Source organism: Phoca vitulina, unplaced genomic scaffold, assembly GCF_004348235.1.
Source record: "Phoca vitulina isolate PV1807 unplaced genomic scaffold, GSC_HSeal_1.0 scaffold3, whole genome shotgun sequence".
In the NCBI taxonomy this organism is placed as follows: Eukaryota; Metazoa; Chordata; class Mammalia; order Carnivora; family Phocidae; genus Phoca; species Phoca vitulina.
In genome coordinates, this window is record NW_022589706.1 from 28,840,572 (window position 1) to 28,866,939 (window position 26,368).

At 44.4% G+C, this 26,368-nt stretch overlaps 1 protein-coding gene across 14 annotated transcripts in view; it reads right to left on the bottom strand.

The window, feature by feature from the left end:
- The window catches only part of APBB2 (amyloid beta precursor protein binding family B member 2), a 355,537-nt gene that overhangs the window by 40,956 nt on the left and 288,213 nt on the right, over positions 1 to 26,368 (bottom strand). For all 14 annotated transcript variants that reach the window (XM_032400246.1, XM_032400253.1, XM_032400244.1 and 11 more), the window contains one exon: positions 25,394 to 25,521. In XM_032400246.1, coding sequence (XP_032256137.1) covers positions 25,394 to 25,521 — 128 coding nt within the window. The remainder of the gene's footprint in view (positions 1 to 25,393; positions 25,522 to 26,368) is intronic.

The following is a 26,368-nucleotide window of genomic DNA, read 5'->3' on the forward strand; positions in this document are numbered from 1 at the left end:
CTCAGAAAGGTTATTGATAGAGTAGGTGGGATGTTTGGGCAGGCCCTTGACCTAGATCAGGGCCTTTCAAACTTCAGGGTGCAAACGCATCCTCTGGGGATTTGTTCAAATGCCAACTCTGATTCAGTAGGTTTGGGATGGGACCTGCATTTCTAAAAAGCTCCCAGTTGTTGTGGATGCTCTAGCCCAAGACTCCACTTAGAGTGGCAAGGACCTGGATGTAAATTAGCCCAACAATGGCCACAAGGGCAAACTCAGACCTACAATGAACTTGAACAAAAGCCAGGGAATTGTGCACCGAGAGTAATATTTCCCGACTTATTTTAAAGGACTATGTACCACGGATGGTTGCTCTTAGAGCAAGACCTAACACGACTTTTTAAAAGAAAACCTCCACCGCTCCACAAAACATCAGATATAGAAGAAGCTTTGCTTGCACTCACATAAGGATAGGACCTTTATTCTAAAAACCCTCCAGGTTTGGGGTGCCCGGGTGGCGCAGTCGGTTAAGTGTCTGCCTTCGGTTCAGGTCATGATCCCAGGGTCCTGGGACAGAGCCCCGCATCAGGCTCCCTGCTCAGCAGGGAGTCTGCTTCTCCCTCTCCCTCTGCCGCTCCTCCAGCTTGTGCTCTAATAAATAAATAAAATCTTAAAAAAAATAAAAAATAAAAACCCTCCAGGTCTGACTGTAGTATGCGCTAATAAAAATTTTGAAAAGAAAAAAATTCTCCTGTCCGACAGCCCGAGGACTTCACGTTCTGCCCCATAAAATGAAAAGGCTATTTATAATAGATGCGTACAACAAAAATTTTTTGTAAGGGAAAGACATTTCCAAGCGCTGGTCAGGGTGTAGAGCTCATTTCCTGCATGCAATTTTCAGCAGACACAACCTCCCACTAGACCAAAGACAGTGGGCATTTCCCTGGCATTCACTGTACTATGAAGAGATTGGACTTATCCCTCTTCCCCCGACCTCACCTGCTAGTTTTTCTGTTCCCAACTGCTAGGTGGTGGGAGGTGAGCATACATCGTTACCCTCTATGATTCAGAATCCCAGTTCAGCACTCAGTTCTTAAAACACGTCTGCTCAACGATCTCCCTATGCAATCCCCTGGCAGGCAGAACTGCAGGAAGGTGCAGGGACTCTGAAAATGTGAGGATGAAGAGAGCCAGGCTGTCTCCATGTCCACTCGGCAATGAAAACGGAGGGCCACGTGGCATGCCTGCTGTCTGCCAATTTCCACGACTAAAATTAGCAAAAAATCAGGTTTCTGTTTCTGCATTAGAAACTCAAGCTTAAACTGATATTAAATCCACAGTTGGGAGAGTGGGGGCAGGGGTCAGAGGGTAAGGACTGGTACAGTAAAGCAAAAAGAAGTTCCTGAAATCAACTGTACTTTCCCTGGTGTCTGTCCCTATCGTTTTTGCCTTTTCACAAATGTCATATATGGAATCACACCATATATAGCTTTAGGATTTTGCTTCTTTCACTTAGCACAATCGTTGAGTGTATCAGGGGTTCAATCCTTTTTATTGCTGAGAATTTCGTTGCAGGGATGTACCACAGTGTGTTTATCCATCTACTAGCGATGGATATGTGTGTTATGGCCAGTTTGGGGCAATTATGAATAAAGCCACTAATAAGAAAAACAACCCCATTTTTTAAACAGGCAAAAATTTCAACAGATATGTCACCAAAGGAGACATATGGCTTTCATAAGCACAGGAAAGATGCTCAATATCATTATTCATTAGGGAGACGCAGTTTCAAAGTACAATGAGTTATCATGTCACACATTTTAGAATGCTAAAATAATAGCAACAAAACCCCACAGAAACTTGGCCGCACCAAGTGCTGCTGAGGATACTGGGAATGCAAAATGGTAGTTACTTCAAAGAGTGGTTGGGCAGTTTCTTATAAAGCTAAATGTACCATTCCCATACAACTCAGCAATCCCACTCCTAGGTATTTACCCAAAAGAAGTGGAAACTTAAGTTCATATAAAAACCTACATGTGAATGCTTATAGGAATTTTATTCATGGCTCATGATTCGCTTCCCTTTTTAAAAAAATTTTATTTATTTATTTGAGAGAGAGAGACAGCACAAGCACGGGGAGTGGCAGAGGGAGAGGGAGAAGCAGGCTCCTTGCTCAGCAGGGAGCCTGATGTGGGGCTCGATCCCAGGACCCCAGGATCATGACCTGAGCTGAAGGCAGACGCTTAACGACTGAGCCACCCAGGCGCCCCTGGGTTTCACCTCTTATAAATAAATTCGCTCATTCTCTCTGAGCCTGTTTTGTCTATGAAAAGGAAATGGTTATAATTTGTCAACTTAATACAGCTCATAGGATAATGAAATGATGGATATGAACAGACATTTTTTCCTATCTGAAGATACAGAACTGTTCCTACATAAAGATATAAAGTGCTGCACAAATGTTAGTAATTAGTAGGTATGCCAGTCTACACCAACAGGGCACGAATAGTTCATATTAATTGCATGACCAAAGGGCCATTCTGCTAGATCAAGGATCCACAAAATTTTTCTGTAAAAGTCCAGACTGTAAATATTTTAGGTTTTGTGGCTCCTTCTGTCTGTGTCTTAACTACTCAACTCTGCCACTGTTAGGCAAAAGGAGCCCTAGACAAGATCTAAATGAATGGCTGTGGTCATGTTCCAGTAAGGTTTTATTTATGAAAACAAGCAGAGCTATGCTAGATAATGTATCAAAATTCCTCCGAAATGCCATTGTCCTTCACCACTAGGAACTCCTGCTGAGCAGGAAGATAAAACAGATACTAGCAGTTATGAATGATGTTTTTATTTAAACTCCCTCTCCCACTCCCCCTGCTTGTGTTCCCTCTCTCGCTCTCTGTCAAAAAATAAATAAAATCTTTAAAAAAAAAAAAAAAAGAGGTGAAACCAGAACTTGAGCTCATCTCATTCTCCAAATCTTCTGCTCTTGTCACAAATAAATAAAATAAAACAAATAAACAGGAAATAAATAAAGCATAGAGCACATACAGCAAGCTGATCATTTAGTGAGCCAGCTAAGATCAACCTGGATTTTCATCTGGCTAAATGCCCCGCTGAGCTCATTCAATTAAATTCAGTGCCACACAAAGTTCACACGTGAGGCTCATGTCCTCTGAGATGGTGTCCTCTTTTATCCTCATTTCTGGCACTTATAGATTGCGTGACCTGCAAAAAATGTCTCTTTCTTACAAACTATAGTCTTTTCATGTATAATGAGTTAATTATACTAATTAATTACCAGAGAGCTGATTCAGGCTTCATGGAACTAAAGCTCAGATAATTTCTGGGGCTCCCTTTCAGAAAAAAAAAAAAAATACAAAAATACTTTCCTTTTGCAAATTTTACAAAAACCATGTGAACTCATTGCTAAGCCCCCTCCCAGGGCCTTGAAAGGGGCCCTAAGTTTTAAGCTTCATTATCCTAATAGTAAACCCTCCTCTGTGCATTATCTTTCCCCCTTGATGAAAGGGAACTCATATATTCCAGATAGAGCTCTGAGTACAAAGAGTTACCTTCTGACTGAACAGACTATTTAAACCTGCCATCCCCATTGCTTCCTCTTAAAGCTGCATGACTGAAATCATTCAAGCCTAATCTCAGCCTAGAGCGGTGGTTTTCAAAGTGTGGGCCACAGATAAAATCAGCCTTACTTGGGAACTTGTTAGAAATGCAAGGTCTCAGGCCCTACCCCAGACATTCTGAATCAGAAACTTTGAGGACGGGTGCTTTCTCAAGATCTAAAGCTGATTGTGACATGGCTCAAGTTTGTCCTCTAGATCGTGGATTCCACTCGCTACACTCATGCAGAAAAAAATTTTGAGGAAAAGAGGAGAAACTACATCATTTAAGCAAGTTCTTTAACTTCTCTTTAGGAACACAAGAATCCAATGGCCAATTCTAACAGTAAGCAATCCCATTTTTAGAATTTTTGGGAAAATACGACATGCGAGACGTGTCAGGATTCACCAGAAGGAGACAAGCAAATGCTCACAGCTCAAAGTCTACTTTGATGATTCCTGAGTGCACTGATGACAAATCAAATGAATTCATGACTTATTAATTGAGTGGAAAATGTATATTTAAACACTCTTGATATAGTCAGACTGAATCAGTAATTCCAAATTCTGAATCATCTTAGAAGTTGAAGGAACTTCTCACAAAGAACCTAAATTATTACTTCAAGTAAAATTCCTTATTTTCAAGGTTGCGGGCTGGACCAAATCGATCCTTTTAACCTTCAAAGGGCCATTTTGTTATTTTTAGCCACCAAGGACCTCTTATTTTAAAATGCATTTCTCATAGAAATATTAAACTACTTTGATTTGTACCCACACTGCTTTTCCTGTCAATCAAAGGCATACTTAGCCACTAATCACAACTTCTGATCAGCATTAGCTAACCAGTGTTGCCCCTCTAAGTTGATATATTTTAATTCCCACCAGAAGCAAAGACCCTTAACATTTTGGGTGGCCTGTGCAGCTTTGTATTATACAAATGCATAATTTTCCCTTTGGCCTCTCCTCATCTCTAAAAGGCACATAAAACCTGTCCGTAAAGCTGTTGTACAGACTAAAACAAAACAAACAAACAAAACCAGATATAAGGTATTTATAGCACCTTATTTGGCACCCAAATATGGACATTGCTATTCCCATGATGATTAAGCTGTTTGAAATCCTGAAATGAGCTCTACAGTGGACACTTGTTAGCTTAAGCCTCCTGGCCCCCCTTTCTGGGAAATACCCCATCACGCAAGCCCAGGCGAATGGCAGGTTCCTGGTTGACATCTTGCATGAAGTGAACCTGGCTGGTTAATTTAGACTCAGGTGGGCGCCTGGTGTGCTGGGTGAGAGTCTCTTCCCTCAGGAATTTGGAAGTGAGTCTACGCTCTTAGACTGGCTAGAAAAGAAATGGTCATTTTTTAATTTTAATTTTTTTTTTTTTTTTTACCACATGGAGCAAAGAATGAAGCCAAGAAGAGAGTGAAAAACAGAAGTGCATCCTGACATTACCTCAGCCTCTGGGTTCCCAAGGACAACCAAATCGTCCTTTGCTGAAGATCACTCGAAATGTTTCTGTTCTGGTTAATTCACTTTGCCTCCTGAGTCTCAGTTTCCTGCACAGTTTCCTCTTAAGTATACGAGACAGCAACCCCGACAGCCCCAACAATAATAATGATGGTAAAGGCGTACCTAGTCTTTACCAGTCGGGGCACAGCCAGGAAAACTAAAACTGCTCTAAGTAGTTGAAACAGGGAATTTAAGAGAAGTGGTGACATGAGTAATGGAAGAGTTGAAAAGCAAAGGGGAGACAGGCACTCAGAGATGAGCAACAACAAGAAGCAACCTACGGCGCCCAAGCCGAAGGGCCCAGGGGTCAAGGCTACCTGGAGGAGCCACTGCCATGGTGGGCCGGGGCAGAGGAGCCACGAGGAGACCCAACCTGGGCTGGCTCCCCCTCCCTTCAGCGCCCCCCAGTGGCCAAACCCAGGCACAGCCTGCACCGGGACTAGGGCAGGCACTACGTCTATGCGGGACACCACCCTCAACTCTTCGCAGCAGTGACCCATTTACTCCCAGGAGGCAGGCAATGCTATCTGATGAGGAAACTGAGCTACAGAGAAGGGGATGTGACTTGCCCGAGAACAGGACATAGTAGTGGCAGGGCTGGGATTCAAATCTTGAAAGTCCGTTTGCTTTCTTCCAGAGGTGTGGCAAACAAAAACAAAAGGCCACATTGTTGCGTCGTCGCTGGTGTCCGTGAACAGTCCCGGTGCCTTAAACACTTACTATTCCAACACCGCATCGATGCTGTTCGTCCACAAACACATGGTGTTCGTGGTGGTTCTGAACACCGCAGACCGCTCTGTGCCCGCAGCCGCTAAAACTCAGCGCTCCTCCCGATTCACGATATCCGTCCTAAAAACAAGTTCTCCCTTTGCAATCGGGGCCAGTTTTCCAGCCAAACAATTCTTTTCTCCTTCGATACGTATTTACCAATAAACTACTGCATTTCAGATATGATGGTAGGTATTGAGAGTATTCAGTATTTGACTCTTTCTCCTCCCCACCCCCCAAGTTTTTACTTTTCCTGTATAAAAGTTGCGGGTTTTCTTTTTTTTTTTTTTTGAGAGAGAGAGAAGTGTGGGGAGAGGGAGACAGAGCAAGATGGGGTGGGGGGCAGAGAGAGAATCTTAAGCAGATTCCATGCTCAGTGCAGAGCCCGACTCGGGACCCGCGGCTTGATCTCATGACCCTGGGATCATGACCTGAGCTGAAATCAACAGTCCGTCTGTTTAACCTGCTGAGCCACCCAGGTGACCCTCTAATTTTTTTTTAATTTCAGTACAGTTGACACACAATGTAACATTAGTTTCAGGTGTACAACACAGTGATTCAACAAGTTAATACACCGTGCTCTGCTCACCACAAGTGTGGCTGCCATCTGTCCTCCACACAACCATTGACTATACTCCTCGTGCTGTACCTTTTACCCCCATGACTTACTCATTCCACAAGTGAAACCCTGCATCTCCTACTCCCCTTCAGCCCTCCCCCCTTCCTCTGGAAACTATCAGTTTGTTCTCTGTATTTATAGGTCTGATTCTGCCTAAAAGTTACTGTTACATGAGGGAGGGGCGCCGGGGTGGCTCAGTCGTTAAGCGTCTGCCTTCGGCTCAGGTCATGATCCTGGGATCCTGGGATCGAGTCCCGCATCGGACTCCCTGCTCAGCGGGGAGTCTGCTTTTCCCTCTGCCCCTCCCCCTGCTCATGTGCTCTCTCCATCTCTCTCTCTCTCTTTCTCTCACATAAATAAATAACATCTTTTTAAAAAGTTACTGTTATATGAGGACTCGGGACGATCTGACTGGGTAAGGCCTAGATGAAAGACATTCCAGTAATTAATTACTGATCCAACAGTTACGCTGCGTCATGCCTACCCTCTCCTGCTCCATGTCCACGGCAGGTGTGACCAACAGATGGCGGCCTCCTCAGCCAACCGGTTTTGGTCTCCTGGCTCTTCTCACTCCAGCAGTTCAAGTCCCTAATGTCATTAGGTCAAAGATGGCGAGTAAGCCTTACTTACTATCCTGCCATTAGGATAAACATTTCCTAAAAATAAGGCAAATGTCTGAAGGGACTGCTTTCTAAACAAAACAAGCCAGAATTTTAGATTCTGAAGGCAAATGAGGAATGTTTATGGAACCACAAAGACTTCTGAGGAAAAAAAAATTGGCTTTGACAGTTTTTGGTTTATACCATGGTATTAGTTTCCTTGTCAATTATATAGGCTTCATGCCGTAAAGGCTTATTGTCTGTGGTATTTATTACTAAAATACTTAGTGAATACCAAAATTTACTGGAATTTATGTGCATTGGCCTATCAGGTTCTACATACTACTTTAGAAATGGAAACATAGGAGGTCACTCCGCGATGCACATGCATCTCTCAAGATGAACAAAGCACAAATGAATATGCACTACACTACCTTCAAGTTTAAATGGCAGAGAGAAAAAACATTCTAGTGTCTAAAAACGTAGACACCAAATCATGTTATACATCATTTTGGAGGAAGACACAGTTGTCTGGCAATAAACTGCTCACCCATGAAATGAAATAACCCTTCTAGGAAAGGATGATTAATTATTTAATAAACACAGTGTGTTTTTGACTTCACTGTGAAAAATAAATGGGAGGAAGGGCTCTAGGAATCCCAATGGGCAGCACCGTCTGCCTCCAGCCCACCAAGTCCCACACTGCAGGTGCAGATGAGGTGGAGCTAGAGGGAGGGACCCCATGGAGCGGGGGAGGGGGGTCCTCTGCCCGGTGCCCATGGCAGGCCCTCTCATGTATTATCTCACACCATGCTGCATGGAGGTTCTAAAGCCCCCATATCTACAGAGGAGGACACCAGGGCTCAGAGTGAGTAACTTGCCCAGAGTCACACAGCCAAGAAGAGGCAGATCCAGGAATCTGCTGGGGTGTGTTGAACTCCAAGGGTCCTTCCAAGATATCATATAGATATGATATCATATAATCTGGTCCACCCAGAGGGAAGAGCTGAAGGAGGAGGATGGAGGAGCACAGCAGGTGGGGAAAAGAGCTGGGGCCACAGAGGCGGTTCCCACCATCCTAACTGTGGTAGGTTGAATAAAGGTCCCCAAAGTATCAGGTCCTCATCCCTGCAACTTGTAAATATTACCTTATAAGGAAAAAGGATCTTTGCAGAGATGATGAAGTTGATGATTTTGCGATGGGGGCATTATCCTGGATTATCTGGGTGGGCTCTAAATCCAGCCACAGATGTCCCCATAAGGGAGGGGCAGAGAGATCACACACGCAGAAGAGAAGGCTATGTGAAGAGGATGCAGGGACTGGAGTGATGGCCACTGGCAAAGAATGTCACAGCAACCAGAAGCTGGGAGAGGCAAGGGACCGATTCTTCCCAGGGACTCCGGAGGGGGCGGGGTCTTGCCAACACCTGCATTTTGCCCACTGAGACGAAATGTTGAACATCTGGCCTCCGGATGGCGAGAGAATTCATTTCTGTCGTAAGCAAGTTTGTGGCAAATACGTAATGACAGCCACAGGGAACGAACACACTGAGTTGTTGCTGTGTGCTTCTCAGCCTGGCTGGGATCCGAATACCGGGAGATACACCCCTACTCTTTCTCTGAAGTTTCCTTCTCCCTTCCCCTGTGTGATCCTCCGCACAAGAAAACACTAGGGTGTTTGCACTGACAGCTAAAAGGAGTAGCAAAAAGCACTGGTCCAGGATTTAGGGTTCACGGTTTCAGACTTCTTTAGAGGTGCAACACTGAGGAAGTCATGTGAAAGTTCTAGGTCTCCCTTTCCTCATCTGTAAAAAGCATCATGATATGTCCTTTAGTCTCTGGAAAGATTGAAGGAGAGAGTGTGCACTGACCCTTAGTAAACTATAAAGCATTATATTAAAACATGGGAAGAGTTCTCATTATTCCCCCTTCATTCTCTTCTTCGTACAATCAAAAGCATCCTTAAGCACCTAGTATGAGGATAGCATCGTGTTGAGTCACCTACAGGGAAGTAGAAGACACAGTGCTGGCTCTCAAGGATTTATAATCTTCCTGGGGAGATATACACATCTACAATCCAAGGTCGGGAAGATTAGGTGCCAATAGCATCTACATGACTGCAGAGATAAAAGAGATCACAGAGCACTGCAGTGGTGTGAATATCCAGTCCCCATCCTAGGGCAGGCGTGTACTCCCCCCCACCCCCGCCCAAGTCACACCTGGTTTATGTGACTTGCTTTGGCCAATGAAATGTGAGCAACAGTGTTAAGCATGGTTTCCAGGCAGAAGCTTTAAGAGTCAGTTCATCTTTTCCTCTTGCAACTATCTAGTCTAGTAATGACTGTATCATCGGCCTGGGACGCAGCATGAGGCATCGACCACCAGAAGCAGTGCTTCCAGCCAATCGGCCTCGGACATTTAGCAGAATGAGAGTTGTTTTAAGCCACTGAGCCCTTTGGTTGTTACTGCAGTGTAACCTCGCCAGTACTGACTGATACAAAAGGTGACAGAAAGGCTAACAGAAGAGGTGGGACCCAGACTAGGCTATGAGGACAGCCATGTCATATAATGCTTGACAGGTGTATTACAGAGTGATTCATGGGTCTCAAGGACTCACGTAATAACTTATTGTTCTACTTAATACACCCGATGAGGGTAGCGACCGTGAAGTTCTTGTTCCTGGCTACAACCTTTGGCACCAAGCACAATGGCTGACACATAGTGGGGATAATAAATGAGTATCTAATAAATCCCCAGAGAGGTAGATGGGACCATACAATGGAGGAAGGAGGGAGAAAAGAAATTCCATAGCTTGATACCTCAAGGTAGGAATGAGGATGATGTGGCCTTGGGCATGAAGAAAGCCAACACAGACCACTTAAAAATATACAGGCACAATTATGGTTAAATTATAATTGTAAGTCTTAAAAAAAAGATGGTGCCCCTTCTGGATGATGACACCTGTTTCTATTCTCTTCCTGTCCCCATTAACATACTTCTTTGGTATAACCTGTTCTAATAATGGTTCCAAGGTCTAAGAGGACGATTAACAACATTATGATTAAAAGTGACTCAAGATTTAAAGACTTAAGAGATATACCATCCTTTTTTTTTTTTTTAAAGAATCACTCTAATTTCTATAGCATAGACATACTAAAACCTTATCTTTTTAAAAAAAATTTTCCCTCCTTTTTATTTGCAACCTTGACTTAGTGAATTTAATGAATAGGATTAGGTTTTATCTTCCTTAATAAATATCCTCTACAGCTTCTCTTATGTCAAAAGACATAAGCAGGTCTTTAGCTAGAATCTATATAGAGATAAACCAAGACATTTCCTTTCAGCAAGAAAGGGGCACAGACAATTACTCTAGGCCACTGAATTTGTGGGGAAAATATATTAAGAAATTCCACACCATCCATTAGATGTAATGCTTTTAGTTAATCACCGCTTATCTTTGTGATGAGATCCCTGGTGGTAAGAAAACTAAGTATGGCAAGCAAGTACCTATAGGGCTGAGGCGGTTTCTGTGACATTATTCTTCTCTAATTCATGTCGAAAGCCACAAATGTCATTTGGATTGGCCAATAAATTTTAAGTGACTGTAGAGATATGTTTTTAACTTGGCTGTTCTTTTAGCTGCTCTAGGATTTCACATAGGGTGAAAAAAACCCCTCAAAATACTGTTGCAGAATGCACAGCATTTGCCAATTACTGAAAAATAGGGAAGCCAGCCAGGGGGAAAAAATCTGTATTTTAAACACCCTATTGGTTAATGGGGCACTTCAACTGGACTCTGTAATTATTAAAATTTATATCCCATGTGCTTCAGGATAAAATTAAGCGATTTATAATAAAAGGCAAACATTCTATCAGGCTCTTAAGTTAGAAAAGTGAAATTTAAAACCAAATAGAAGGAAGAAATAGTTCTGTAAATCAATTAGATTAAATATTAATTTGAACCGCATTCAACCATTTCTGATCCACAGAAAAAATAGCAGGCATATGGTTAAGTCTAATATTATTACCACAGTTAAGGATTTAATTTAACTCGAAACTTTCTGGCAAAAAAGCAAACACGACAAACTATGCAATTTTCACCCTTAACCAAATTCTTTTTTTTTTTTTTTAAGGTTTTATTTATTTATTTGACAGAGAGAGAGATAGCGAGAGCAGGAACACAAGCAGGGGTAGTGGGAGAGGGAGAAGCAGGTCTCCCGCGGAGCAGAGAGCCAGATGTGGGGCTTGATCCCAGGATGCTGGGATCATGACCTGAGGTGAAAGCAGACGCTTAACGACTGAGCCACCCAGGCGCCCCACCAAATTCTTTAAAGAGACAATATTGACTGACTACAAAGAAAGCTATGCTCCTAAGAATATAACACTTTTGAGTGACGTCTTTGGGGTTGGTATGCTAAGCAAAGTGTTAAAATACAGCTTTGTTCTAACTGATAGAGAGTTATTATTCAGAATCCCTAGATCAGGGTACTTCTAACCCGGCAGACCCCAGAAATGCTGATCCTCTTCAAGTTCATTGATATGAAGCAAATAATGCATTTTATGCTCACAAAGTGTTAAGTTCCAGATAGCCCAAAGCCTTCAATAGCTAAGCTGTGTATTTGGGCCTCTGAGAGCAGGAGACATTGCAAATACTATTTCCCAAAATGATTTGTCCATGGAATTTTTTAAAAAATTAAATGACAGTTATTAAGCTGGTAGAGTGTTGCTCTGTTCAAATACTTTTTGGAAAAGTTAACCAAGATCAGTGTTACTCAAACTAGGATTAGCTAGTGGTAACAGATAGCATTTTAAAAGTTAAATAAATAGGGGCTGGTGGGGGGGGGCAGCCAGGCTGGGGCCGGGTGAGGGGCTGCCCCCTCTCACCTCCTCCTCCCCCAGGAGAAAGGGCAGCTCTGCCCCCCAGAGTCTTGGAGTCTGTCTGGGCAGGGGTGGAGGGTTCTGAAGAAACGGAGGGGGCAAAGTGGGGAGCGGGGAGAGGGTGAGAATGCAGACAGATTCTGGGAGCCTGAGACTTGAGAGGGACAGATGGGGAGGGTGAGCCAGGAGTGAGGTAAGACTGAGGCAGGGATGGAGAGGCTGAGAGAAGAGACAAAGAAGCACCCCCCCCCCGCCCCGCACACACAAAAGTTAAAGAGTAGCAAAGAAAAAAAAATCAAAGAAGAGAACATACAGTGAAGATGAGTATTGTATGAAATTTCTGTTAGCTAACTGTGAATGAATAAAGACAGAGGGGGAATTAGGTCATGCCATAAGCTACATTTCTTATGGGTTACAATAAATAGTTTGAAAGCCAGCGACAGAGAAAAACCAATGCCTATAAAAAAAAGTGGGCGTTCCCACAATAATTTTTTTTAAACCTAATAACTGCCCTTGCAAAATTCATTTTCCTGTGGGTAAATGCACACAAGATCGGCAAGTTAAATAAAGCTTCCTTCAGAGTGCTGGGGCATAAGGCTCCGTAGGTTCTGCTTGTGTCCCAGAGGGAATGGTGGTTCAACAGAAGGAAGCATAAAGGTTTCATGAAGAGGCTTTAGAAAGTGAACAGGCAGGGCAGGGCAGCCCAGGGCCAAGGCTGGGTATGTGCTCTCGCCCACCATGCCGGAGGACAGGCTGGGGAGGCAGAGGGCAGGGGTGGGACCACACATCCCCCCATGGAGTCCGGATTCCATCATGTAAGCAGCAGGGGACAACATGTCTCCACCTGTCAGAAAGGTGACTTGGGTTGCAGTTGGCAGGTTATTTGGAGGGGAGTACCAGGCGACACAGAGAAAGATGGGGGTCAGGGATGGGGGTAGAGCGATGGGTGTAAGAAGTGGTAAGAAAAATTATCCCAAACTTAGAAATAAAGGAAAAGGAGGGCTGTCAGCGTCACAGTGGGGGGCAACATCTAATAGGCCCTCCTAAGGGTTGCTCCTTTCTCTAGGACTGCGCTGTCCACGAGGAATACAAGGCAAGCCCCGGAGGTAATTTTAGTTGTAGCCACATTTTTTTTAAGAAAAGGAAAGAGAAGCACGTGAAGTTAATTTTAGTAATATATTTTATTTGATTTCATATGTCTGAAGAATTATCCTTCAACATGTAATCAACATAAAATGTTGTTGTGAGATATTTTACATTCTTTTTTGCAAAATCCTGGTATGTGTTTTACACTTTATAGCACATCTCAATTCAGCCTAGTGGTATTTCAAGGGCTCAAGAGCCACTTGTGATGAGCACCTACTGTCCTGGACAGCCCAGCTCTAGGGAAATGTTATCTTTGTCTGACTTACTTTTTGCTAGTGACTCAGACTCTGTGAGGTTAGCTGTTAATTTATAGAAGATTAATAAGCTGCAATTAATTTCTGCAACTTTATGCCAAAAAAAAATATCCAGATGACCCCAAAGGTGATGATTTTATTGCCAGTAGAACATTAATCAATTTTGTATCTAACTTAGCCATCTATCTTAACATTTTCTCTTCTCTGGTTGTTGTTAGGATTTTCTTTCTGGCTTTGGTTTCAGCCATTTGACTAAGATGTGCCTAGGTAGAAAGGAGTGAGTGATCGTGTGTGTATTTAATTCATCCTACTTGAGGTTCTTTGTGACTCTTAAAAACACCTCTGCTTCCTGGTGGCTTAATTAGCCTTTTTTGAAGATTCCCAGCATTTCCTATATTCCTTTGAACTGGCTTTGGTGTCCTATTGGTTTGCTCAATCCTGAGTTAAATAAATCTTTGACATGTTACTCACTGTATATTTTTAAAATTATATTTAAGACAGCCTTATTGAGGTATATAAAACATACAATAAACTGGCACATACTTAAAATATATAATTGGTAAGTTTTGACATAGGTATATACTAGTGAAACATCACCATCGTCAAGATAGTGAATAGATCTGTAACACCCAAACACCAAAACATCCTCTTGCCTCTTTATAATCCCTTGCCTTCTGTCCCTCTCCAGGTAACTGCTGACCTGTTGTCTGTCACTATAGATAAGCTGACCTTGCATTTTTTAGAATTTTATATAAATTAAATCATATAGTATATACTCTTTTTTTGTGGGGGAGGGTCTGGCTTCTTTCACTCAGCACAATTCTTTTTAGATTCAGCCATGTACTTATACATATCAGTAATTCCTTTTTGTGTGTGTGTGTGCCAGTGAAATGATTTACTGACCTAATGAGCCTACAAAAATAATCTCAAATGGCTGGTATCTCATTGTGGTTGTGATTTGGATTTCCCCGATGCTGAGTGATATTAAGCATTTTTTCACGTGTCTGTTGGCCATTTGTATGTCTTCTTTGGAGAAATGTCTGTTCATGTCTTCTGCCCATTTCTTAACTGGATTTTTTGTTTTTTGGGTGTTGAGTTTGATAAGTTCTTTATAGATTTTGGATACCAGCCCTTTATCTGACAAGACATTTGCAAATACCTTCTCCCATTCTGTCGGTTGTGTTTTAGTTCAGTTGACTGTTTCCTTTGCGGTGCAAAAGCTTTTTGTTTTGATGAGGTCGCAATAGTTCATTTTTGCTTTCGCTTTCCTTGCCTGTAGTTGATTCCTTTTTATTGCTGAGGGGATATTTGTTGTATGGATACACCATAATTTGTTTATCTATTCACCTGCTGCTGGATATTTGAATTGTTCCAGCTTCAGTTCTTACTTACTGCACATACGAAAGCCTGTGTTTAACTTTCTGAAAATTATACTTGGATTTAAGTACTAAGGAGATAGAATCATTAGGGCGTGACCACTCCTGGCAGGTAGGGAAGGTAAGAGGACCCCAAGTTGTTGACTCATGCAGCTGATGGCTGAGCCATAACCACAGTGGACTCAGCAGAGTTGAGTGAATGGATGCATGCATGCATACACATGGAAACAAGTGAATGAATGCGTGAACCTAGAAAATAGAGGAGTAAGAATAACTCTGAAAATGGGGCTGGGTGTGTGGATGACACTCTCAGTTCTGACCATGTTGAGTTGAACAGATTTGGTTTGGTATTCCAGCAAATGCATCATGACCCGCTCCATGCTGGGCTGGGCAGCTCAGGGCCCATGAGCTCTGCTGAAGAACGATCTCCAACAGGCCAGGGCGCTCTGTGCAGAAACAGTGAGCCCTTGCCAATGCAGCTGGAGCCATTCATCTAAAGGGGCAGACGTGGCGACACAGGATGGCGACCTGGCCTAGAGAAGCAATCACCTGCAGAGAGAGAGGCAGCCCGTGCCCAGCTGCTTTCTACCCCTGGCCGCCTTCCTCCCCATCCCTCGACCAGTCTGTTCTCCATGTCAGCAAGCCCCCTACTCCACGCTCCAGTTTCCTTAGAGCCTATAATTGTGCATCCCCACACCCCAACCTCCCCACCCCAGGACTTTCAAACATCTCTTCCCCTTTGACATGTTTCCGGTGTAAAATAACGGACTGAATGACAACATTTTCCAGGTTTTATTTTTCCTATTCCCTCTCCCTGCCGCCCGACTCCTCCAGATACGTGAGCGGTGCTACATCCAGTCTGTCACCCACGCTGCGTTCTTTTATTTATAGTCCAAACGATTGTTCCCACATTCAAAGAGATTGAGCCTTTCTGTTCTGAACGAACTATCTGGCTCACTTATTTATATTCAGCCTAAAGTCTGATTTAGTATTTCCACTCTCTGGCCGCCATGTCCCTGCCAACCTGACTCTGCTCCTGGGACGTTTTACCCTCAGAAGAAGGGTCCTTGCTCCAGGGCCCTGAGTTTGTGTTTTTTTTTTTTTTTTTTTTAAGATTTTATTTATTTATTTGACAGAGAGCGGGAGAGAAAGCGAGAGAAAGCACAAGCGGGGAGGCAGCAAACGGAGGGGGAGCTGAGCAGGGAGCCCGATGCGGGGCTCAACCCCAGGACCCTGGGATCATGACCTCAACCGATGGCAGCCACTTAACCAACTGAGCCACCTACGTGCCCCCTGAGTTTAATTATTAATTCCAGTTTTTGATTCCCTGTCTCTTGTTCTCTTTTCTAAAGAGCAGTTCCCCAGCGTACCCTTTGGAAAAGAATTTCCAGTTGAAGTTATATAAAGAAATGTAGGACCCGGTGCCTGCACCCACGGGCTGTGTGCCGTTAGGGGAAAAGCAGGGAACAGAACTTGACTGTCTTCTAGGCGAAAGACAGAGGCTGGTGAGCAGGAGGAGAGCAGGAACCTGGGTCCCAGCAGGAAGCGGGGGTGCAGCTCACGCGGACATGTGTGTGACAGCAGGAAGTCTCTGAACCCACTGCTCACTACAGGATAATTTTCATCCATGCTCACTTTTCTAAGAAATAACTCCACCAAACACAATCCATTCCCGGGATTTAATTCAAAGCTGTGATATTTAAACACCAAGTCTGGCTTAATAAGAGAGCTAGAAGACCAGAAAGCCATGGGTTGTGGGGAGTGTCTAAACATCAAGGTTAGCCTTTCAGGAGGCTTCACCTCATCAGTCAAGACTCCCAGGAAACCAATATGGGACAAATTTTCAATATTTAAAGACAAAATGATGCTAACTTCCCATGTATTTAAATTTCTCCTAATTTTTTTTTTAAAGATTTATTTGAGGGAGGGGAGGGGCAAAGGGAGAGGGAGAGAAAGAAGCTCAAGCAGACTCTGCGCTGAGCACGGTGCTGATGTGGGGCTCGATCTCACGACCCTGATATCATGACATGAGCCAAAAGCAAAGGTCGGACGCTCAACCGACTGAGCCACCCAAGCGCCCCTCTCTTAATTTTTTATAATAGGTTACAGTTGGCCCAGGGCAATATTTTAAGGAAATATTACTATCTCAATAAAAACAGTACTACTGGGGGCAATGCATGACACCTCTATGAAAGCACCTCCACATCCCTGCCGTCCTGACAACGACCCCCACTCCAGGTGCAGAATCGGGGACACTAAGAGTCCCCCAACATCAGTGCAAGGGAAGACCCATGATTAAATTGCATATGGTGGGATTCCTACTCCAGTACTGCTCCTCTTGACCGACTCTAGCTCTCAAAAACTTGACATTATTATAGGAGGTGAGAACGCTTGAGTCCCCCATGATGTTTTCTGAATCTTCTCGGCGACTGACTGGGCTACTGTGATATTGTAATAGAAGAAGAAATAGATATTTCGTTTTTGTCCTGGTTCCTGGCACAAAACTCCTAAAACCCATGTAATTTCCTGAATGACAGGAGCATCTTTTGTTATGATATCTGGCCTTAGTCCTTGGTTCCCGACACAAGAACTTTTAAAACCTTCCTAATCTCCAGAGTGTACGGTTCTGTATGCTAATGATATGGCTGCCTTCCCCCTCCCCCAAGGTAGCTTCGGCGGGGGTGGGGGGCTGGTCACCAGAAAGACCAAGGTGTGAATAAAGGGCTGAACTTTCAGCCCCACTCCCAACTCTAGGGAGAGTACAGGGCTGGAGATTGAGTTAATCACCAATGGCCAATGATTTAAGCTATCATACCTACATGATGGAACTCCCATAAAAGAAACCTAAACAACACGGCTTAGACAGCTTCCGGGTTGGTAAATGCATCCAAGGCACGAGGAGGGTCATGTGTCTCAAACTTTCCAGGGACAGAAGCTCAAAGTTCTGTGATCACAACGCTTCTGGATCTCACCCTATATGCCTCTTTATCTGGCTGTTCATGTGTATCTTTCATAATCAACTGGTAGTAAATAAAGTGTTTCCCTGAGTTCTGTGAGCCATTCTAGCAAATTACCAAACCTGAGAAGGGGTTGTGGGAACCTCTCAACTATAGCTGGCAGGTCAGGAGTAGATGAGTGCCCTCCAGTTGCGACTGGCTTCTGGAGTCGGGGCAGTCTGGAGGGGCTCAGCCCTTGACTTGGGGGGAATGTACTACTCCAGGTGGTTAGTGTCAGAGTTGAATTCAATTGTAGGACACTCAGAACTGGTATCTGCGGAGAACTGGAGAATTGCTTGGTGTGAAAAAACCACACATTTGGCATCAGAAGTGTTCTGTGAGTAGTTGTAACAGATCATAGGCACTACATTATATTCTCAATCACTGAATTTACCACGAAGCCAAAAATCTCTGATGATTACATTTGAGTCAAAGGGTTCAATGTGATGACTTGTGTATGAAAAGCAGTGACTGCCCGTTCATCTGCAGTAACAATAGTCTTTTACAAATTTATCAACCACCTAATCATTTATGGAGCACAGACAGTATGCTAGAAACCAAGCCAGGCTCTGGGTCATAATAGTTACAACTTGCTCTGCTCTGTAAGATACTAATTCATCTTTATGTGGGTTGTTAGGCTATTTCTCCACTAAAACTACTCTTCGTTCTCTTCTTGGAATGCTCCAAGTATTCCAAGAAGATCACAGTGCTTTGAGGACTGACACAGAGAATTAGTGAAGCCAACCATGATTGATCACCCTCAGGCTGCATCCAGAAAGGCCCATTCTTCATCCGGCTTGGGACTCAGGGAAAGCGCAAGATGAAAGTTGTTCAGGGATCATCACTAGAATTTTCTATGCTCTCTTGACAGGACAACCTCAAGCCCCCACCTCACTGGCTGATGTCAAAACATGCGTATGAGAAATGCTGGATTATGCACTGGACCAGTTAGCAAAACAGATGACGCGTTCCTGAGAAGCAATCATTGTCTTCAACTGGACAGCACCGCCATGACAGATCTGCTCGAAAATGCCCTCACACATTCCTTGAGGGAATCTTTTCTTGGACAGTTACTTACAATGTCTCTTCTTAAAGGTTATTCTAAGCTGAAAGTATTAGCAAGCATTCCAGCATGATTAATAGAAGGAAAGGAAGCCATTTCTAAAGAGATAAAATATAACTACAGTGTAAGTCAGCAGAATGGTCAAGTAAATCCCGATGCCTCTGCTTATCATGGGGCTGTATTAAAAAGAAATTAACCCTTGAGGTCAAGATAATACTATGGCAGAGGGAGAGAATTATTGCTTTCCCTGAAGGCTTTTCTTCCTGAGACAAGACAGCACATACCCCAGATTAAACTTCCATCAGCAGATCTTGGAATTCCATCAATCTTTCATTACGGTCTGGCTCAGAGAACCCTCTGACCAGATGTCATTGGGAAGCTCTCCACCCTCCCTACGGAGAGACCCTCCAATTACTCCCCGGGAAAGACACAACAGCCAAGGGAAAAGAGAGATAACTTTCAGATTAGCTCAAAAAACCAAGAGGCCCACTCTTTCTAAATCCCTGTCACCTAGAACAGAATGGCCCTTTATCACTGACAACGGCTACCAATTGAGGAAGGAAGCCGCCTCGGCCCAAGTGCTGCCGTCGCCCACGGTGTGATGGAGCTGAACAGACAGAACAGCCACCACACTCACCCGCGTGCTCGCAAGAGCTCTCTGGAACGCCCTCCCTGCGGTAGACATGCCTTCTGTGTGGGAGCGGCTGCCTCCTTTAGCCAGCGCTAATTCAATTTAAGGCTCGACAAGGGAAGGTGTAGGCTGGAGACAGAAACCACCCCAGAGAGCTGAACAAAGAGAATATCATATAAAGAATTGTAAGTAGGTAATTAACAAGGCAAAAAGGAAAGAAACAGGAAGATGGAGGCAACATGCAATGGGAGGCAGGGGACTGTGACCTGCAGGGTTGATGGAACGAAGCACAGAAGGCGGAGGTGATTCGTCTTCAGACCCCATCAGAATGCTGCTTGTGTCACCTCTTCTGTTGCTGGAGTAGTTGGTTTTCACTTGGCGATCGCCAGCCCAGCTCCATTTCCCAAAGTCCCTTGCAGCTAGCTGGGTGTGGCCAATACAATGTGAACGGAATGTGTGAACCCATGTGACGTGTGCAAGTCCTAGGTCGTCTTTCAACTTAGAGACAAGTCCCCTGGCCTGATCTGACGAGGACGACACTGGAGGGATGGCCCAGCTACAACCCAGAAGGAGCCTGAGCCTGCCTGGCACGGGGCTGTGCTGGGAGACGGGACTGCTCGTTGCAGACTGCTACGGGAGACCATGTCTCCAGTGTTTCAGACAATGGGCTTGAGAACCCCTGGTGCAGCAGTCCGGCCATATCCTATCTGATACACAGAGGGTCAGCTCTAGGAACAGTATCAGGGCTGGCAATGCTTGCAGGTACCCCAATGAATGCTGGTAGAACTGGGGTACAGGTAGGGAAGGAGAAACAGTCAGAAAGGACCTTGCCTTTCTTACAACAACCTCCTACAGCAGCCACAAAGATCCTGATTCTGCTCTGCATGTACTACCACTCTATTGCTCTTTCTCTAGAGGGGAGGAGGGCATCCTGGGTCCCTTATAGCCAGGTCTCTATTCTTCATTTTCTAAACAACCCGCTAAAGATACAAAGCACATTCCTAGCTCAAAGCCATACAAAAAGGGGTCTCAGGGCCACAGTTTGCTTTCAATTCACAACTGTGGTCTTTTTTCATTTTATTTTTTTTATTTTTAAATATTTTTATTTATTTATTTGAGAGAGAGGCACAAGCAGGGGGAACAGCAGAGGGAGACAGAAGCAGGCTCCCCACTAAGCAGGGAGCCTGACGCGGGGCTCATCCCAGGACCCTGGGATCATGACCTGAGCTGAAGGCAGCCACTTAACTGACTGAGCCACTCAGGCACCCCCACAACTGTGGTCTTATCTCTTTAATTAAGAAGCCAGATCTCTAAGGACAGGGACCAGGCCATGGCGTTCAAGGGCCTCCCTGCTGACCCCCGGTTATTTTAGATCATCTGTCATCTCTTGTCAGGATTAACAGACAAGCCTCCTATTTGGACAGATGAGAATCTCAGGAGTCTGGCCTTTGCCCTGTCAGAACCAGAAGGCTCATCTAAGGTAAGTTCCACCCTCTGTCTTTAGTTTCCTAATCTCTAAAAAAGAGGTTGGGAGAGATTGGTATTAAACTGCTTTCTCTTTTCCTTTCTTTTTAAAGATTTTATTTATTTGAGAGAGAGTGCACACATAAGCAGGGGGGAGGGACAGAGGGAAAGGGAGAAGCGGACTCCCTGCTGAGCAGGGAGCCTGGCACGGGGCCAGGACCCCAGGATCATGACCCGAGCTGAAGGCAGATGCTTAACCAACTGAGCCACCCAGGCTCCCCTAAGCAGTGTTTTCGAACAATCCCAGGACCCCAGGATCATGACCCGAGCTGAAGGCAGATGCTTAACCAACTGAGCCACCCAGGCTCCCCTAAGCAGTGTTTTCGAAAGACATCAAAAGACAACAATGGCAGGAAAACAAGAGCAAGAACTATGTGTAACAATAGTCTTCTAAAACAACTTAAACCAGGGTCTTGGTGGCCAAGTCCAGGGGACTATCCTAAGAGATGAGAACAGGAAAAAAAAATTCAGTGTACTTGAGACCCACTATATTCTTCAGATAAAGGTTCTCCGAGATCTTGACCAGATAAAGCAATTATGTCAAAGATAAACTCACTTGGAAAATTATGAATAATCTATCACACCGTTTTTATTAGAAATTATTCATCAAAAATAAAAAAGAAATGTATAAAACATTCTTTAGAAAGAGTGGTTTTGTGATAACTATAAGCATCAATAGTAACATTTAACTTGAGAAAGTACTTTTTATAAAGCACTTGTGCCTGATGGCCGTGGTAGCTGCTATTAATTATGAAGGGATTTTATCTTCATTCTAGCAGGCCCCATAGGTCTCCATTTTTTAATAGTTATTTATTAAAAGCAATTCCAATTTTTCTTAAAAACAAAGACAGCAATCTAGTATGCATTAACTGACCAGAGCAGCGGTTTCCAAAGTGTGTTCCATGTGACTACATTTCCATGAAGGAAAGGGCCCCAGTGAACGTCAGCACATGAAAACCTCTAAGAGGGTCCAGAGTAAAGGGGCCTGTTGCACTCTGTTTAACCCAGTTTTCCAACTGACCCTAGAATCTCTTTTTTTTTCCCCTCAAGGAAAGTGTATGAACGTCTTACTTCATTAGTGCCCCATGGAACACTGCCGTGGAAGTCACTCGGGAAAATGCCACTTCCGGGGTCTAAAACCCTCTGACTATACCCCCCACCCACTTTCCTTTCTCACGGGAAACAGATGGAATCAGCAGATCCTACTGCATGTTGGCAACGTACACAGGGATCTGTGTGCCCAGATCCTTCCCAGTAGACGGGTCCATATCTGCCACAAGGGGAGCGGAGAGTCCCTGTTAAAAGTCCCCTGTGTTCAGAAATCAGTATGGGGTGTTACAGCCAGATACCCTCCTCACCCAAAGTAAACTCTCCCCATAAGCAATTTCTTCAGAGCAAATCAAAACCACTTGAACGCCTTCAGATAGTGCTAAACCCAAAATAACTATAAATTCTGAAATTACTTCGAGCCTCTGGTATGCGTACTTTCCTTCTTCATGTGAACCACCTCAAGAAATCCCCTAAGAGCCCAGCAAACTAATACACTGCCCTGCTTTGATTTTCTGCATGCACCTGACACCACTAACTGACAAGCAGATTATTACAAGGTTAGAGGGGAAGAAAGAAAATGGAATCTCGGGAGCGCCTGCTTGCAAAGCATCAAGCAGAGGGTCAGGTCCATGGTAATGTAAGGGACTACCACTGGCATTACCAGGAAAGTGGTTATCTCAATATTCACCAGAGGAGAACACACAGCCCGAGTTCCAAGGACTGTGCCTCCTGAGTTATAAATCAAATCAACAAGTCTTTGCTGGGCACCTACAGGGCTGGGCTGGATATGTTAAGGGCTGCATTCGTCACACTGTCTTTTCCTCACATTTCATTAAACATATCTTTTTAGAATTCAGAGAGAGAAAGAAAGAGAGGGAAAAAAAAGAAATCCCCTAAGAGATTCCATTTTCTCAGTAAGGAAAGTTACAAAGGAATGCAAAATGGGCTCATTTTTGCAAGCAAAATGAAATGCTTTTATGTTTTATTCATGCAAAGTGAAAACCCCTTTCCTTTGCAGCATTACAAATTGAATTTGCTCTTGTAAATTGCTGTTAAAAAAAAAAGAATCAAAGCAAAAGAAAGTTAAAAAAAAAAAAAAAGCAGGAATACAAACGCCCCTTCTTCTAGAGAAGGAAAACTCAGGGGACCAATGGGGAGAAACAGAACCTTTCACTGGCAAACGTACTTTTTTAAATTTATTGCTTCCAAAAGCAATCCAACTCAAGGACCCCCCAACCCAATGCAGGAACTTGAGGTCCTGACAGCCATTGTGGAACCCTGAGGGAATTTCTAAATTATACTTATCTGTTAACATTAAGTAAGAATAAGAAGTGGTTTCAAAAACATGGTTAACCCAGTCCACATTTCAAAAACATAAGCAAGGTAATGTGACCGAATTTCCATTGCTGTCACTGGGGGGCAGCGGTGGGGGGCTCTTCTTGCCTTGTAGGATAACTGAAGTCATGAGGAACAGCCCCTCATCCCCTGTAGCAAATGATCAACTGTCTCCGAAACCTCCCTGAGGTCTGACCCCTCCCATATTCACCCTGTCTTTGAAAGAAAGCCGTGTAATTAGCTGTAGCTGCTCGTGTATGTTCCCTCCACGAATCAAGAGCTAACATTCATTAGGCATTCGCCACGTCTCCATCACTGTACCAGTTACGATACACACATAAAAGCGCATATATACACATGCCTTGTGGTCCCTCTTATGAACCTCATTTCACAGACGAGAGAAACTGAGGCTCAGAGCTTGGATAATTTTGTCAGCTGGAGTTTGAATCCTTTGCTCTCTGAACTTGTGGCATTTGGCCTCACTTTAAAAAACTGGGTAGCATGAAAATGTCACCGGTGAAATCTGCTCACAGCCTAACCTTAAGAAAACACAACCCCATCTGGTTGTACATGTATATAATGATCCTCATCGTGGCTCCTGCCTTAAAAACAACCCTGGGGGACACGGACCAGGGAAAGATTGAGCATCTTACATCCTTTCGTTAAGACTAAACATTTCTAATGATGAGCAAACATCATCATGAGGTATTTTCCTTGTAAAATTCATCAATTCATGTCAACTCATCAACCGCAGTGCTACAGTTTTGCCAAGCAAGTGAATGACAGGTGTGTATGCATAAATTATCCACTCATCCCGCCCCCCCCGCCACCGCCCACCCACCATGCACCTGGCCCAACTGCCACCGCGTTCATCACTCTGTGACAGAAGCTCAAAGACACAACTGTGCTCCCAGGAAGGTTCATCCAATCAGAGGTTAGAAGACACTTCAGCTTTCTCTTTTGCAGACCGTTTCTTATGCCTGGTTATAGCAAAAATGCTTGTTCTCAGACTGAGAAGTGCGTAACCATTTTTTCTTTCTGGTTTGGGACTTGGAACTGCATCAGAAGACTACCGAACCCACAAATGCCCAGCCCTGGTAGCCAAAGGCTGGGTGCGATAAGCCAAGGCAGAGCCCCCAAGAGAGGATCTCATGACCCAATAAACCAGAATGCCCAGGAATGGAACCACAAGCCCAGCAGGGTCATCTTTCTCTCGTCTGGGATTTTTACCTCCTTTTGTCCATTTTCAACAAAGCAATAACTAATTATCCTATACCTGATCCCTAAATGCTAGGAGATCCTCGGGTACTTTGGGAGTTGCCAAAGACGAGCTATAATTTAAGAGCTAAATGCATTCAACGTAGCCCAATTACTTAACAATGGTATCCAAGGATGATGTCTGCAATAACCGTCACTTCATTATTTAGAATATATATGTATTTGAACTTCCTTATTTCCAGTCATCCTGGAGAACAGATAATTCAGCACATGTCTAAGAAGCACTTGCTGTAAATAACAAATTTTCAGTAGAATTTCAGAGAAACACACACTGAACGGAATCTTGACGTGACTGGACATTTCAAATGGTAACAAAGTTCAGCCGACCCCAAACCCCAGAAGTTCCTGCTCACCGTGGTTTAATGATCTAAAGCTTGTGGCACAACCTCTCCCTTCAAGCAAGCCCTCTAGGAAGGAAGCACCACTAGGAGGGCTTCTGAAACGGCCAAGATGAACCCAGACTGCAGAGAAGAGGCAAAAAGAAGGGCAGGGGTCCAGAGAGCCTGGGTGAGTTGGCAACTGAGATGAGGAGCATGAGCAGGGGGAGAAATACGCAGAACTCGAAGACAGGATCCAGAGCTGACAACAGGTCTGAGGTTCAGAAACCCTGAAGGGAGGGTTTAGGAGGCAAGGAGAGAGATGTGCTTTCCTTTTTTACATTTCTAAGGACAGTCTGTTGTCCCCTTTGACGTTCAGTGATGGGCAACAACAGCGAGATGACGCTTCAGTGCTGAGGTGACAGGTGACGGCAGCACCCCGCGTACTCACCGGCCATTGTCGCGGCCCACGCCCCACACTCGGATGCTGGCGATGGGCTGAGAGTGGAGCACGGTGCGGTCCATGGGGTCCACCAGGCTGAGCGTGTCGTTCTCCAGGATCAGGTACATGTCTTTCCCCTGGGAGTCAACGAGAAAACAGGCTCTCTTCCTCAGGAATCTATGCTTGGTGACACGGCTATCTAGGGACATCATTGCAATGATCAAAGGAAGCCATGCTTTGAGTCTGTAATTTGTTTTCCTAAGAGGGCAACATTCTCTCCCGACTAAAATATGCATAAATCTTTCGTATGCCTCAAACATACCTAGTTCCTCTCTCCCTCTCCACGCCCTCTGAAATGTGTCCCCAGCCTGCCTTCTAGTTGGCTCTTGTTTTTAATTATTTACAATTCTGAATCTTGGCTCTGAGAAAAAAGGCTAATGGGTGGTTCCCCGGAGAATCTGGTCTTTCGCTAACACCAAGCCTGTCATTCTCATAACCCGTGTCTCTGTCCTTCCTCTCTGGTCAGACCCTACCAGGCCTGCCCCTGACGGCCTTCCCCCGACCGTGACCATTCCATCCCTTCTTGGCGTTGACAGCACTTCACATCTAGGTGATTTGGCTGACCAATCACAGGTGCATTTGTGACTCGCTTGGTAGTATGACAGCTAACGTTTCTAGAACTTGATCACATCTCAGATATTATGCCACGGGCTTGGGGCACACTGGTTCGCAATCCTTCCAACTTGCCCTGAGAGCTTGGTGTGTTATTATCTCCAATTAACAGGTAGGGAAACTGAGGCTTCAAGGTTAGGCAACTTGCTCCAGAAGCTGGGAGGCCTTGAGCGACACGGGCACTACCGTAATACCAATGCAGGGGGAGGCCGAGGCTTCTCATCGCTTGCATTGCTCCTGTCTCCCCACATGGGCGGCTCTTTGGGGGCAAGAACGCTAGACTATTCAACTTTATTTTCGTTGGAATTCCTC